A 16,978-nucleotide genomic window follows, 5' to 3' on the forward strand; every position below is an offset into this window, starting at 1 on the left:
CTCAGGGATGACAGTTTCTGGGCTGGTTGTTTTTAAAAAAAGTTTTCAGGTTCAGAAAGATTAATTTTCTGGCAAGCATGGTATCTATCTGATGTAACTTGCAGCTCTCACAGGGGAACAGCTGCTGGTGTTCATATCAGCTTACAGTGGATAAGGTAAGTTATCTTGTGGCATCAGGGCCAAGGTGTTTTGTTATATCAGATAAGATAAAGGCAAATATTTGCTTCTGGACTTCCCCAGTGTTCTGGAATTACGTAAGAAGGTAAGAGATTTACCAGGAATTTTTGCTTTATCCTCTTTGAAGAAGGAAAAAGCAAGAGTTTAGCTTATATCACATTCTTCTTCTTCTTCTTCTTCTTCTTCTTCTTCTTCTTCTTCTTCTTCTTCTTCTTCTTCTTCTTCTTCTTCTTCTTCTTCTTCTTCTTCTCTCTCTCATTCACTCTCTCTCTCTCAGTCTCTCTCCCTCTCTCTGCCCTCCCCCACTTCCTCCACTTGGTTTAGTTCAGACAAAAAGAGAAACCACAATAAATTTTAAGTTTTCTATGACTGTAGTCCAGGAACTGTCAAGAAAATGCATATTCTCCTTAATCTCTCTCGCTCTCTTGCTCTCTCTCTTCTTTCTTTTTGTCTCTTTTTCTTTTTTCTATCTCCCTGTCTTATTCTTTCTTCTTTTTCCTTTCTTCCTTTCCTCCCTCTTTCCTTCCTTCCTTTTAAAGGATTAACTAATGCATGTTTCAAACTTATGTGTATCTGTGTGTATCTGCATGAGCATGTGTGTATCATGTGTGTGCAAGTGTCTGATGAGGTCAGAAGGGAGCATCTTGAGCTAGTTATATGCAGTTGTAAGTCACCTGGTGTGGGTGCTGGGGACTAAACCCAGGTCCTCTGCAAGAGCAGTCAGCTCTACCAACCACTGAGCCATCTCTTCAGCACCACCCTGAATTTTCTTATATATAGCTATATTTGGTCCTTAGTCCCATCTAAGTCACATGCTGGACTTTATTTAATCAGTGTTATGGTTTTGCTTTTCACTTCCTGTACTGAAGTAGTATACTGAGATGTTCTGGAACTATGCCAATTGCTTTACTGAACAAGTTCTTGTCTTTTATCTGCTTATTGTAAACATATATCAGTCACTGAAAATCAGGCTTATGCTTTGTGTTCTACTAGTTAAGGGATGGATTGCTGTGGATAGCATATAGTCTCTAGAGTCTATTAACAACACAATTGTTGATGACTTTTCTTATCCTTACATAAGGACAAAACTCCCATTCAATATGAATGTGCACAAGCAGAAGTATTCCTTGTGTGTGCAGATATGTGCATTTGTATGCTGCTTTGAAGTTCCTTATTCATAGATGAGAAACCTGTGTGTCATTTGCCCAAATCATTAAACCATTTAGGGCAACCCCAGATATTTATATTGATAGCTAGAACAAATAGTGCTGACATATTGATCAATTTACATATGAACAAATTAACAAATGGATGGACTGTGGCACTGGACGATGAAAAACAAAATCCAAGAAAGCAAATCTTCATGCTCTGTAATACAAGTCTTCATCTATGATGAACAAATGCTACTTATGAGTTCATATAATTGTCATTGTTTTGATATGGAACATTTTGTGTCTCTTATTCACTAAGATATGACCCAGGGTAGTGTAGAGACAGGATCATTATATCAAGTGGTACAAAGAACAAGGCAAACTCTATTCAATAATTTCCCAATATTTCTCAAAAAATACTCAGGATTTTTCCTGTCTAGAGACAGGATGGAAAAAGGCTGGTGGGAAATGGCTTCCTTTCTGGAAAATTCCTGTGGAAGTATTTGTTGCTTTTGTAAATAAGTATATGTATGTATGTATGTATGTATGTATGTATGTATGTATATATGTATGTATATATATATTTTTTTACCTGAAATAGACCTAGGCCTGGAGGCGATAAACACAGATAAAGCAAACAGCAAGAATGGTATCTGCATGTGTGTACATGTATTGATCTACGTGCACATGTATTACCAGATGTCTCTGTGTACATGTATGTATGTATGTGCACCCATCGCAATGGTCGAGGCTATTCCAAGTAGAAGGGAGACAGCAGTGTTTCTCTTCTTCCCAGTGGCAGACAGATACCATCTGCAGCAGGTCTTTTTCTTGTCATTAAGACCTGTATCTTTTACTTTTTTCATAACCAAAAGACTCATTCTAGTTTTAAGGGCAAATTCTTTAGGTGCACATAAATAGCTACTGTGAAATACAAGTTCTCCGGGACAGAAAAACTTAAGTCTTAACAAGTAATCTCTTGCTTCATCATATTAGGTAAAAGCATGTTTGTAGTTCAAAGTTTCTGTGTTCTGTGTACCTTCTCACTTGATAATTTAGAAATGGGATTGTGAACCATGAGAGTGGTAAAGGAGACAGGAAGAAAACCCACAGAGTTGAATCTGAAAACACACAAGGCCAACGTGCTCTCAGGCTGAAATCAATCAGACTTGGAATTTGATACAAAAAAAAAAATGCCCTAGCATAGTTTCTCCTGGTCTGCAATCACTGATACATCCTTGATATGACATTCATCTATGGTGCCGCAGCCTGTCATCTCTAGGTAAAATACTCGAGGCAGTTTGACAAGTTGAAGGTGTATCCCTAAAGCTTTGTGTAGATCTATACTGTATTATCTATCAGATAGAAAGTAGTTTTTAAGCCCTGACCTGAAATAATTATTAAAGTATTATGTATACAAAACTGCTACAATTTTTTTTTTACTTGAAATTGCAAGTAACTAGTAGTCAAAGTGTCTACTTGTGGATTCCCTCAGCTCAAATATGAAGGTACAGTCTGTTGATGCAGGCGGTGGTGTGTGTGTGCATGTCAACTGGCTACACAGAATGAAAAGCAAGGAAAACAAAAACAAGAAGAGCCAGAATGAGCTCCTGTACCTTGCATTCAGAAAATGGCAACATGGGAGATGGCAGATCGGTGGGGGGTGGGGCTAGGGAAATAAAGGGAGAGGGAGGTGAGACTGGAAACAGCCCCCAGGAGTTTCTCTGTGATGGCGAGCAGTTCTGAATCTCCATTGAGGCAGTGATTCCATGAACCTACATGTGTGGCCACATGCCATAGAACTATACACAAAATTATAGGCAGAAAAAAAATGTATGCAAAAGCTTGCTGATGTGGGTCAATGTTGTGGCCTGGCCTCAGTGTGTAAGATGATAGATAGCACTGGGGGCCTGGGTGGTGGCTTCAAGGACTTCTGTCTACTGCTCTTGCAGTGAAGCTGTAATTATTTTGAAATATGAGGGTCTTAGATCTTGTGTTGAAGAAGGAATCCCAACTACTAATTAAACAGACTTAGGAAGCCATTTAGGCAGACTTGCTCACTTGTGGAGGCGGGTCTTTTGGATACAAACACAAAAGATTAGATTTACCACAAGCCTAGCATCCAGGTCTGCAAGCCTTAAACCATGCAAATGAAGCAATGGATGGGCTGTTTTCATCACTTCCTTAAAGGGCTGTTTTCATTGCTTCCTTAAAGGTGTAGACTCAGGAAGCAAGTAGAGACCTCCCCTAGAATGTGGGCCAAGGTCTAAGGTTTCCTGTCTCTGGCCTCTGGTAAACTCACCGGTAACTGGAGAGCTGTGTCCTTCTTTCCCAGGCTGGTCTAATTCAAAACTTCACGAGCCACTGTATTCCAGTACAAACTCCAGAAAGCCTAGTGGTAATCCTGCATGTTTTTCTGTATGTTATATGATGACAAGAATTTCAACTTGAGTGCATTGATATATATCTGGGTGCAAAGACACCATGTAAGGCCATGTTCCAGATTAAAACCAAGTGGATACAAACCAACCAGGCAACCCAACCTATCACGGGTTAGCAAACATTAATTTTATCAGACCTAGGTTTGGGCAGGTTTCTTGAGATGAATTACCACTGTATCTTCCTTTTAATAGCATGATTACATTCACCTGTGTATTCACATACAAAGGTGACATTTGCTAGGCTGTCCTTGATGACCCACAGCCTTGCAAACTCACTTGGGGGGCAGGCAAACCAGAAACTGAGAGTTAAGTCTCCTGCCATTTGGAATGAAAGAAGGCATGTTCTCTCCCTGACTCACACACTTTGCCCTTCTTGGCTTGGTAGTACCTGTGTGCCTTCGGACATCTGCCCCCGAGTAGTGTACAGACCCAGTAGGCTCCAGGCTGGGCTTTATGCTTGATCTCATGCATAAACTAATGACCTTAATTACAGAATACTGTGTGTGGCTACTGATTTTCCTTAAGTGTAGGATGATTTAACTCAGTCTTTGAAGTCAACACAGGAACAAAAATGAGCTACCCAGATCATTAGTATAACAATTTTATTAACAAAAAAGAACCCATGGGGTTCAAAGAAGAGTACAAAATACAATCTTTATTTTGCCCTTGGTTAAATTATTACATTTTTAATAAAAACTTTACAAAGCGAGTGAACTTACCAAAAACACAACCTTTGCCTACTGAGTTTCTTATTGTGCAAAACAAAGACACAGGAAGTAAAGTTCTGCCCCAGGGAATGGGAAGGACAGTGTGCACCAAAAGATGCACACTTTGAATCTCAAGCTTTGTGCATCTGAAAGAAAATCCTAAGGGCACTTTTTGTTTCCCAAACTAAGTGAGAGCAAGTGGGGACTAAACAGGCAAGTGTTAGCAGCTAAAAGTCTGATCTTCATTCGCAGGGTTTCTGCAGTAGTTTTTCTACATTCACGTTATCCTGGGTATAAGCTTCAGGCCAGACAGACAGGTAGAAAGTCAGGTCTCTACACGCCTCTCTTTATTGCCACTGTTAGCTATGCTTCCGTTTCGTGGGGGGCGGGCTTCAGGATCCCCCTAACCAACCCGGCCACCATGGCTTGTCTACTCTTTGTACTCCTTACTGCAGCTTTCTTTCCCTTCATTTTGGTTTCATAGATGGACCATGACGGGACATTTCATGTAAACTACAGGCCAGAAGCCAAAAGACAGCTCACCATCTTTCCCATGGCAAAAGTAAGAGCAGTTTATATGGGATTTGAACAATTGTAACTTGAACTGTTTACACACACACAACAGAAAGAAAAGAGAGGAGTCTCTAAAAACCAAAGCAAGAAATAAGGTCTTGTAGTAACTCCACACCACAATTACTGGCAACACCATTTGGCATTTTTGACAATGGCGTACAGCAAAGTCCATGTGTTTGTTGCTAAGACGATCACAGAAGAGGTATGCTCAGCAGGGAGAAGGACACATTTACCACACATTGGTTCAAAAACCCCTGACAAATGGCCCACTGACTTTTGATATAAAATTCCACCCTGGAAGAATGTCTCTAAGGGGACATGGTGATTGAAAGGTAAGCCCATCACCACGTTGTCTGTGGCACAGTGTTCTGCCTGGGAAGCACCAGGGTTTGGAAACCAAACCCTTAGGATTTGGCTTGTCCAGATCTTGACTGTGAGAGTCTCCCTCCCACATGGCATCAGAACTGTTTTCAGTTCCTGGGACCAACAGACTGCGGGCAAAAGCATGTGACTGTGAACAGAGGGAGGAGGCTGGTAACATGGTTGACCCTGCCAGCAGCAACACCGTCCTGTAGGTCTGAGTATCCTGAGGCTCAACAAAATATTGCACCGAAACAGTTTTTTTTTTTTAAATCACAGTATAAATGGAATTACTAAGAAACTGGAAAACGAAAAACGAATACACAACACAGAAACTGCCATCTGCCCGCGGAAGCCTCTTCATAGGCGCCAAACTCAGGCATGCTTCTGTCCTCTTTTGATTGGGATTTCTTAAGATCTTAGGTGTTTATATTCATTTCTATTTAATTCTGAGCTCACAGACTTTTCCCTTGGTCTAGTTTTCAGGTTAAGTGACAGGTTCAGAGGAGTCTGCCAACTACAGAGAGCAGAAACCCCAGACATCAGTCAGGCCTGGCCTTCTGAGAGCAGATCTGACAAAGCCACTAGAGGTAGGATCAGAGAACACTGCTCTGTGTCGGTATCAGGTATCCCAAAGATGTTGCACTTACCCCGTGTTTTTCTAATATTCCCTCAGTAAATAAGGAATGAGGAAAATCAAATATATACCCTTCAAGCAGTTCTTAAAAGTGTAAGAAATACAGCCCTTCACAACACACACTTGCAGGAACAATTCCTCTTTTCCTTTTGATACGACAAGCTTTTAAAGAATCCCCTCTAGGCTTCCTACCACAGTATAGCCAATTTTTCAGGTACATTTTAGTCTCTCCATGAAAGACTGGAGTCACTGTCAGTTCTACTAGGATGACACGTGACCACTGACTACAGAAAGGATACTTTCAAGGATCTAGATCCTTGCTGTGGTAACATGATAAGAAGTCATGAAGAACCAAACCTGGGGACCTCCACTGCATTGAAAGTAGACCAGTTGCTCATTCACACTCACTTCAAAGCTGACTTGTTCCCCTAAATCATGTCTTCCTACCAAGTCCATAAGTTCCTAACTGTGGGAACCCTGGTCAGAGCACACTCCAGTAACAACCCAATTCCTTAAGACTCCTCTCTCCAACAGTCTGGGCATGCTTTCACATCCTCTCCTACCACCAAGACTTGGGTTTTTCAATTCACATTTTCATCCACTTTTAAAGGGACATGAGCCCACCCTAGAAATGTCATAACCATCCCCATGGCTACTAAAATGTTCTCATATTCTTTCATCCTTCTCATCTTCAGACTTGAAGAACATCGACGTTCTGAAGTTAACTTTCTCTCTCATGCAAGAAGGCAGGCATAATAAAGAAAACCCAATATTCTAAGCTGGTAACAACACAGTGAAGTCTGGAGTCTGTTCAGAGAATGAAGGATACAGGCTGGGTCTCTTGGGCATCACCAGGATGTGGATCAACCTACAGAGACAGAAGAGCAAAATGATGACCACAGCACCTTGGTTCTCCTACTTACTTCTAATCACAGGATAGCTGTTGGTTTGAGTCAGTAACCACCTGCCTGCCATTAAGCCCTCCACTGGCGACTGAGTACTCTTCTATGGTAAAATAAAACTCTTCAAGGCAAGCCACAATGCTGCATGCTGTAGCTCACTAGCAAAACACCAGAAGCCGTGGTAAGTGGTTGTGATAATCTACCAGCACTGTAAGGACAAGTCGATACGTATACCCTACCAATTATGAGTCAGCAAGAGCCCATTAATGAATGGAGGGGAGCGAGTGTCTGCAGACGGCATGAGTCTAATTTCCCTTACCTCTGAATAAAGAGGTGGAGGCTGGAACCGGAATTCTTGTATGCAGGCAAACATAGAGTAGCAAGCATCTCCATCACAGTCAGAGGGCTGAGGATATGGAGGAATGTGTCTGGAGAATTCCTCTTCAGATACCACATCTGCATAATTTGGTGGTGCTGAAACACAATTGGAGTTTGAGCTAGGAAATCCATGTAAAAGTTGAAAAGCTACTGCGTGTCTTCTGAACTTCTGCAAAAGCAAGAGACTGAGCCAAACTAGAGATATTATGATTATCACAAAAAAAAAGTTTTGGTTCCCCTAATACTCAGCTACTAATATTGATTATTCTATTTTCAATTACATTCTGTTTTTTTGTGATCTGTATGTTATAACCTAGGCAAACAAATACCTCTGAGATGTATGTAGCTATGGAAAATATACAACAACACTCTATACATCTATTTTAACCATCTCTCACTGTTTTAATACTACAAATTAGCTTTAGGAGATGGCCATTTTATTCCTGTGTTTGTCACTGGCTTGGTGTCATGGCTAATGCAAACATTCAAGGTTCCTTTCTCAGAAATGTTATATAATTCTTCGTAGTATAAAACAATAGAGTAGTTGTGATGTTCATCTTCACTGTCAGCCTGACTGGATTTAGAATCTCCTAGGAAATGGAACACAGGCCAAGGCTGTCAGGGAGTTTTCAGAGTCTGAACTGAAGGAGGAACCATTTGGATGTGGGCAGCTCTGTGCATAGGTCACGGCCTCTGCTCAGCTAAGGGAAGAGCACTGGGCACCAGCACCCATCTTCCTCTGCTCCCAGATTGTGAATGCACTCTGACCAGCTGCCTCACACCCCTGCAGCCATAGTTAAAACATTCTGCACTGTCGTATGATGACTCTAAGTCAAGCAAACCCTTCCTTCTTGCTGTGTTCTCTTGTCAGGCATATGGTCACAGCCATGCAGACAGTCACGTGGCATGGGGAGAGGGGATCTGCCACATGCACACCTCTTCCTGGTATGTTCTGTTGTCAGCTAGTCTCTGTCTAAAACTTCACTGGGGACAACTTGAATGTTTTACCTTCGGGCTGCTCCGGCAGGGCCAGTGCCAACCAGCACATGTCCATACTGAACTGACTTGCGACACTGCTATTTCTGCGGCCAAAGCCACTGTATGGTATTGTACCAATAACCAAGGGCAGCTCCAGCATCAGTTTTTTAGCACCAGGAATGTGAATGTATACCTGATACGTACAAAAAAAAAGAAGCATGCGTGAAGGAGAGGAAGGCATGGGCTTATAAAGTTCACGGGAACTAGGCTAATTCAACATCCTTCTCACAGAAACAAACGTCTTTGTCTCCCACCAAACCACCCTGAAGACAATGTAAATTGTCCTGACTAAGCATAAATGAAGAACAGACAAAATGAAGAGTTCACTAACTACAGGACAGGCTTGTGACAGGGAACAGTGGCCTTCCTGTGCTTCACTGAAAGTTGGCATGACTTGTAACAATCCTGGAAAATTAACCTAGGCTCCATGTAACAAACACTACCCATAACATCTTAATTTCTTTACGGTTATTGCATTAAATTCCCCTAGGTAGAGACAGGGTTTTAACGGTGAAGGCCAGTCTTCATGTACCCAAAATAGTTAGCAATGCTAACAGTTTTCTGAGTACTGATGCAATAATTAGAGATACTATTTGCAATCATGTGGCTTGCTGCTCTGATTTATGCATTTTTAATGATTCAAGAAGCTTTAATTACAGCTAAGGAGTAGTCCACTCTGATAATGCAGCAATCCAGGATAGATGGAGTGACAGGTGGAATCTTCAGCATCTTCCCGTTCCATGTGTCCGTACTCCCAGAACCAATGTGGTTTCCTCGGACGTTGGCAACCATGTGCCGGACTGTCTTTGTCTTTCCACTAGCCAAATACGTCTGGGTTTGGAATATGGCCGCCTTAGGAACAACCAGCCGAGATGAACAATTTTCTATTTCTGCATAGATAGGGATAGCTTCTCCTAAAGAGTGAAAAGAAATGAGAAGGAGTCAGGGAGAGAAAATGTCAACACATTGATACACCCTGCCACAGCCCAGCACTACTAAAGCCTATGTGGGAAATCTCCGAAAGAGGAATAGACATTCAGTTCAGAAGCTGACATTTAATACCAATTGCATTATTCACTTTTCCAATGTAAGACAGCACTGATAATGCTACGTCAAGATGTATAAATAAGCAGTATGCATAAATTAAGGCGCAGAAAGAAATGATGCGGTAGGAGGTAATGGATGAAGCTTACTAACAACCTCACTGGAGCCCAAGAAATAAAAACTTGCCAATCATCGAGTGAAGCCTTTGCTTCTCAGGAATTCATAGGGTTAAGGCACAAAGGAGCAGATGAGTTAGTTCACAACATTACACATCTGTATTATAACTTTCTGAGAGCTCTGTATCTTTTTTTTTCCTAAAAGGGTTTATTTGTTTGTTTGTTTATTTGTTTGTTTGTTTATTTATTTATATGAGTACATTGTAACTGTCTTCAGAAACACCAGTAGGGGGCATCAGATCCCATTACAGATGGTTGTGAGCCACCATGTGGTTGCTGGGAATTAAACTCAGGGCCTCTGGAAGAACAGTCTGTGCTCTTAACCACTGAGCCCGTATCTTCTCTTGTAATAAAAAAATTCTAGCATTTCCTCATTCTCCTTAGTTTTATTCTGTGACAAAAGCCACAAGATTAGAGTCAGAAAAAAACAGAAATTATATTAGAAACTATTATTCATGCTCTTAAAATATGTACATGTTAATTACTTATACTTTAAGGTACAATGTAATTCATAGGTTATAAAGCTTGCTGCTTAACATCATTTAGATCACTTAGTAAACTCAACGAGTCTGCTCTGCAGACTTTCTGTGTGCTGCTTACCATTACAGTAGCCCTTTCTATCGATCTTGACACTCAGTGACACAGGACCGGAAGTGAAAAGCCAGCAGCCCACCATTTTCTCATGCGTCTTCAGCATAGGAGTCTTGAAAGTTACAAACAAAAGAACTTTCGTTAAGCCACTCCAGAAAACATAAATTCCTTTGAAGAATAGTTATAAAAGAATATCAATCTTTCTTATTCTCATGTGCTAAAAGCCGTTTCCTTCTCATGAAAACTATGCTGGAGTCTCAAGTTCAAACTTGTGTGACATCTAACTTTATTGTGTTTCTAAGAAGTGATACAACATTCTTTAGAAAAGTGGCCAAGGGTCATATTCATACTGTACATGTTACAGAACTGACATTGTATGTGTGGTGGGTAGGGTGGGGCATATGTACAAGTGTACATCCATGACAGGGTATGCAGAAGGTAGAGGAAAAGGGCCACAGTCTTTTTCTATCACTTTCTCCTTTTTTCTTTCTTTCTTTCTTTCTTTCTTTCTTTCTTTCTTTCTTTCTTTCTTTCCTTCCTTTCTTTCTATCTTTCTTTCTTTCCTTCTTTCCTTTCTCTTTCTTTCTTTCTTCCTTTCTTTTCTTTCTTTCTTTCTTTCTTTCTTTCTTTCTTTCTTTCTTTCTTTCTTTCTTTCTTCCTTTTTCTTTTGAGACATAGTCTCTTGGTGAACCTAAAGCTTGCATTTTAATCTAGGCTGGCTACCCTGTCAATGAGCCCCCAGGATCCACCGGATTCCATTCCCAAATTCTACGGTTATAGGCACATGTATCCACTCCCAGCTTCTGCACGGGTTCTGGAGATATGCACTCTAGTTTTCTCACTTTTAGAGCAAGCACCCTTACCCTTAGCCCTTCTCATTGGCATGGTGAAATTGTGTTTGAAGGCAATGTAAAGATCAGGAGATCTTTACACTTACAATCAGAATGTTACACTGCCTGGCTATACACCACGGGATAAAAAAACAGTCTTTTTGCTTACATATCAGACAGAACTTCTAAGTGTCCTGGGACCAGTCTGGGGGCTTTAAAGGCATCCACATACCTGTTTCAGCAGGCCTGAGAATGTGGTGAGGCCCATTATACCCTACTATAGGATTCTATTCTTCAAAGTAAGAAAAAACACTTAGTTTTTCTGGTCACAAAACCTAAAGCTTTCTGTAAAATATTGTTACTGGCCATCTTTTATTGTTCATTTATTTTAAAAATTATACTGAGGTCAAGTGTCTCTTTTTGACAAAAAGCAAACCTCAATACGTGATTTCCCATAAAAACAGTGGCAATTTTAGAAAGAGTTGTAAAATTCTACACAACTTTAAAAAGATATGTTACTAATGCCACTGCTTTTCCAAATGGGATTTAAGGGACCTGTGCCGGGGAGCTGGCTAAATCATGCAAGCACATTTTTCATGTGTTACCACATTTACTCTACTTCCTGTAAAAATAAGAAGAAACTTTTAGCTGCTGGCTTTTCCCTTGTGTTTAAAAATACTAGTTAGAAAAAACAACATCTAATAGTAGAAACACATCTTTGCCACATCAGTGTGGAGATGAGGGGAAGTTTAAATTATCTCAGCATTATCTATGAAGTAAAAAAAAAAACACCATTCATTCATATTTAAATGAAGACCCATTTGGTCCTAGCAGCTTTCATGAAAGTAGAAGGTATAATTTTATATTATTTTGATAATATGGGTGCAGATAAAAGAATGTAGCTCATTAGTCCCCATCTTGCCTGTTCTGTTGTTTCTTATAGCCTGATCCTCCTTACCAGCCTACAGTATTCCTGATGATTATCAGAAGTTTAATGCCTTAATGTGGCCAAATCTGTCATAAGGAATGGTAAGTGAAAGGGCCATGGCGGCAGCTGCACACACTTACTTAATGTTAGAAAATGACATCAGAATGGAAGGATACATAGCATAATGGCCCGGGCTTCAATAACAGGCTGAGTGTGATTAATACTCTTTGGTAATTACTGCTCTTCAACCTGCTATTATTGGAGAGTTTAGAATGCCACGGTCCTGTGAATGTGGCTGTGCTGGTAAAGTAACCCCTCTCGTCTTTGCATGATTGTTATTAAGGCTCATTAATGCATTTCAAGCCTGTGTAACTTTTTGGCAAAAGCATCCCTGAACAGCAGGGATATAATCAATAGCATTAATACACACAATTTGTAATTTGCCCAACCTAGAATCATATCTTTACAGCAAACGCCTATGGGCTACACTGTGTTTCCTGCACCAGCAGCCGGTGACAGTGACTAAATACAGGCATCATTAACTGAAAGGAGGGAGGCAGAGCTCACCAATAGGGGCGGTGTGTTGACATCCACGTGACTGACAACCTGGAGCTCTCTTCTTACACTCTGATCTGGAACTTGGGGTCGTTCCAAAACGGCCCGCACGCAGTACTGAATACTGCCATACTTCCCAGTAAACGATGTTGCCAAAGGCCTGAAATAAACCAAAGAAATGGTTTATGAGCTTACTTTCTGCTATTCAGGGCCAGGAAAAGCAAGCGTTAAAAGGTGGGCTAAGAGGAAAAGTACCACAATCACAGGAAGGCTCCCACAGGATTGGCACACACACTCCAGTGTTGGGGAACACTGGGTGCTCAAATAATGGACACAAGGCAGGGGGTGGAATCGGAAAACAGAGCATCACTCACTCGGACGGAAGTTGAAACCGAAAGGGAAACTCGTGCTTTCCTGGTTGTAATAAGGTGACACCTTCACCTGAAAGAGACCACATGCATTTTAACTAAGGTCAACAGTGGATCAAGAGTTTTCACAATCTAAGCCAGTTTTTTTTTTTTTTTTTTTAAGGTGGTTTTCCTGGCAATACACTCTAAGTACACTGCACAAATGGAAAGAATTAAATTAGAATTTGCCTTTTACTAAAAAATCACACACACAAGAAAACACACACACACCTTTTATCTACAAAATAAGCAATTATACAATCACCATAAAGTATTATGGTAATTAGGGCCATAATAGAGCCAAGAGTTCATGTGTGTGTATAAAATGTATATATAATAATATAATATAAAATGTATATGGTGGATTATAATATAAAATATACATAAATATAGTTTGTGTGCATAAATACATATGTAGTGCATATTCATATACAGACACATGTACGCACACATGAATGTTATTCTATCCATACTAACATGAGATATCAACGTCAAATTGTACCTACAACTAATTGACAAGTCACATTTCTTTGGCTACACTACAATATTCATTCTATGTATTCTTTGGACAGAGGCAGAAAACCTGGGAACAGTATTAGTAATAGTTATAGAACAGAATTAGTAATAGTTGTAAACAAATCAGCCAAAGCAGCAGGAGCCGGCTCTTCACCCTTTAGCTCTACTGAGAGTGATGGGGTTTCTCAGAGGTGAAAGCAGGCACGGTCCCTCTCCTGTTCTTCATAGCATCATTCGACTCCCTGTGCAGGTTTGTTACTGAACAATGGCCCAAGGCCAGAAGTGGATGGGGTAAGACTAGAACCTATGATGAATCTCCATAGTCCATCTGTTTAATGTGGATCCAAAGTGGAGCCCGTCGCTTCCAATCTGGTCAGTGGCTCCCTACAGCACGTGACAGACTTCCTCTTCAAGCTCATAAGGGCTACGTTAAGGGTAGAGATGAGCTGATGGGAAAAGATGGCAGCCAGCTGGGTCTGGGATTTGTCTCGCAACCTGAATTTGTTTCTATATTCTGTGGTCAAAACCATTAATAAGATGGGTTTCTTTGGTTTACTTATCAACAACGCAGCATTTCAGTCCGGTGCCTTTAGAGAATAAGAATGCAGGGTCCCTAAATCTCACTCTACTTCATTAAGGGGAAACAAGGAATGTGGGTCTATTTTGTAAAGAAAGATATCACAGGTGCGGGCCCTGAAGGTAGTATGAACAATAACTATTCAGAAGGACACAGGGTCCGATTAAGTACACACGGATGCTTAGCAGTGTGGATTGCCTGGACTTAAATAGCAAGCCCGGGTGGTAATAAGGATGAGTTCTTCGGGCATCAGAAGACCAGCTGGAGGAACAGCGGCTTGACATCTGCAGCCAAGTGAAGACTACGGAAGCCTGAAGACCAGAGACTGCTCATATCAATAATGGTGGGTCTGTGGTCTGAGGACCGGAGTACAGATGATGGGGTCGAGTTTAGATGAAGGGAACAGGCATGTGGAGAATGGAGCTGCCCCACATACTCAAAGGTGGTAAGAGAGACTAAGAGCCCCTCAGGAAGCCAGTCAACACAGGAGTTACAGTACTTCAAATGAGAAAAATCAATCTGGGGAAATGGGCAAGCACTAGAATTCTAGGAAAAAAATGTTTCTCTTTTTCAATTTTTAGGTTTAGTGACAAATGCTCAGAAGATGTATAATGTGGCTGTTTCTGCTTGGTTTGTGGCTCATTGCTCCCACCTGTCCACTGAGGACTAGGGTGGTAAAGGAAGCTGCTTCATCTGCTGAAGCACGTGTAGCCAGAGTTCTTACTGAAAGCTTGCATTGGAGAGGAGAGGGGCTGGCGCAAGGTCTCACTTTGGTGGGTGCTTAGAACTGAAGACAATTCTCTGCTTTGGTCCCTGGGCCATATATTCTTGGTTGTGAGCCTAACCTTTAATGGCTGAACCATCTCTTCAGCCCAGGTCTCTGTGATTTACAAACAAAAAACAATCTTTTCCTAAGGACTTGAGGTGGTTCAGCTATACTGATAGCAAGTGGTTCAACAAGAGTAATAATTTTAAAGAATATCCTGGGAAGGTTTTAAAAATAGATCCGACAGTTTAACATAGATCCTAGGGGTCAGCAGATTAAAAAACTATCACCCCAGATCTTTGAATGATAATTAGTTTATGGAGTTAATGGCCCTGAGAGTCTGTTTCAAGTTGCTAAGTTCTTCCAAATTTTAAGTATGTGGGAGAATATTCCCCTTACCCCTTACATAAAAGCTGACTTTAAGCAAGCTATAACCATTGCCAATACATTCTAAGAAAAATGGCATCTGTCTGGTTGTAGCTGCTTCATCAGAACAAAGCAACAATATCTTACTTGTGAGTCAAAACTATTTGTTAGGCCAGGTGTTACCAAAGCAAAGTTCAGTTGTCATCCTAGGTCAATACTTCTATTTCCTCCTTAGTTACAAGCCCAGGGTCTGGAACTTAGACCAAAACTTGTTTACTTTTCTCTCCCATGGCCTTCCCTCCAGTCAGCCATCTTTAACATCCTTGTTGGCTATTAAGCACTGCTTGAAAAGGCTCCTGGAATCCACAGTGAGCAGGTATGAGATCTCACCTGCCACACCCCATTATCCAAAAGACAGCTCCTGTTAGGCATATGTTTGAGGACTTAACTGGACATTGTACTTTTCCACAGGAGGATAAGATACAATCAGTAGTAATAAGGCATTCAATAGGTTCAAAATGATGGAGGCAGACAGGTAAATGTTTACCATAGTTTCCATCGAGAGAAGAGTGACTCATGGTTACTACCATTTTCATGATGAAATACAATCACATTAACCCGACATACATATGCATGGACACTTCTGGAAGAGTCAGAAATGCCCAGATGGTAGGCATTGTCTCCAAAGGCCTTTCTGAAAGAGGAGAGAGGTAACAGGAAGAGGAGGTACAGGAACAGGAACGGATGGCTCTTCACGTGATTCAGGTTCCCCAGTGAGGAAACATTTTAGCACTAATCCAAGTACCACTTCCCTCGTCCCAAGATGTAGTTTTCTGCAAATCATCATGAAACCAGGAGTGTCTAGGACAGGCAGGAGCGGCAGGCAGGCCATCAAACTCTGGGCACCACATAATGGAATGTCCCTACTTTCCACCTTCCATGCCTCCAGGTCAGGAAAGACCTAGAACCCAGACAGTCTGATCTCAGGTTTCCATGGCAACGATTCCCTAATAGGTTACTAGAAGATCCCAGTAAGCCAAGTTCAAAGGCACACAAACACAAAAGGGTCTGGCCTCTTCTAGAAGCCAGGCGTGGGGCACAGGCTTGGCCTCCTTCACCCGTGACAGTAGATGACTCCCCTTCCAGAAGCTTCTTTCAGTGCCACCCACCACCCAGGGGCGCGCCCCCTCCAGTCCTCTCCCTGAAGCTCTCCATGCTCACCAGCTGGGGCCTCCAGCAGACTCAAGCGCAGGTTCAAGTATTCCACCTCTGAGGAGGCTGCTGGAGATACACCACCGATGCAGACCCTGGCCCCAGCGCTCGGGCCCCAGGCAGAGGTGGCACGGCCCTGGGCCTCCAGGCGCAACCCGCGCAGGGCCACCGGCTCTGCCGCCTCCAGCAGCACGTGCCCGGCCACTGTCTCGCCACTTGAGTAGCAGCCCTTGCTCTCATCTTCGAACACTAGACCCAGGCTCTTGACGCGGCCCCTGGGACCATCGGCTCCCGCTTCCCCTCCCATCCCGCCAGGCGATGGGGCGCTGCCACCAAGATCCGCAGCGGCCCCAGGTCGGGGTAGCCGGCTCCGCGACGCTGCTGTCACGGGCGCCGGCTGCACGCCCAGGGCCACTAAGGCCACAGCGCCCAGCCGGGTGAAACACCCGCACTGGGGCCCTGTCTCTTTAACACACCCCACTGGGACTGGAAAGGGGCTGACACGGCCCGCCCACAGAGCTCGTCCATTGGCTAGTCGCGGAACATGCTTCTTTCCCATTGGCTGTACGTGACCACTTAGTCATTTCATTGGCGCCCCCACACCGAGCTGAGCAGGACGGAGGTGCGTGATCAAGAGAGCTTCACC

The 16,978-nt window shown here is 42.3% G+C and overlaps 1 protein-coding gene across 1 annotated transcript; it reads right to left on the reverse strand.

The window, feature by feature from the left end:
* Positions 1–4,417: 4,417 nt before the first annotated feature.
* Positions 4,418–16,755, reverse strand: ARRDC4 (arrestin domain containing 4). Its single transcript, XM_080914869.1, has 8 exons — positions 16,342–16,755; positions 12,863–12,929; positions 12,501–12,648; positions 10,185–10,287; positions 9,022–9,278; positions 8,335–8,497; positions 7,268–7,422; positions 4,418–6,914 (listed from the first exon to the last, which is right to left on the reverse strand). Exons 1-8 carry the CDS (start codon positions 16,637–16,639, stop codon positions 6,858–6,860), a joined length of 1,248 nt encoding a protein of 415 aa, XP_080770995.1. The 5' UTR covers positions 16,640–16,755; the 3' UTR covers positions 4,418–6,857.
* Positions 16,756–16,978: the final 223 nt, after the last annotated feature.

The sequence above is a fragment of the Micromys minutus genome (genome assembly GCF_963924665.1).
Source record: "Micromys minutus genome assembly, chromosome: 3".
In the NCBI taxonomy this organism is placed as follows: Eukaryota; Metazoa; Chordata; class Mammalia; order Rodentia; family Muridae; genus Micromys; species Micromys minutus.

What these genes read in the sequence shown, in the direction of transcription:
- ARRDC4 (XM_080914869.1), bottom strand. Translation starts at nt 16,639, where the DNA reads ATGGGAGGGGAAGCGGGAGCCGATGGTCCCAGGGGCCGCGTCAAGAGC. An exon ending in TAGAAAGGGCTACTGTAATG is followed by an intron (nt 9,279 to 10,184) that starts GTAAGCAGCACA and finishes TTCACTCTTTAG; the next exon opens with GAGAAGCTATCCCTATCTAT. An exon ending in CCTGCCGGAGCAGCCCGAAG is followed by an intron (nt 7,423 to 8,334) that starts GTAAAACATTCA and finishes ATTGTGTTTCAG; the next exon opens with CACCACCAAATTATGCAGAT.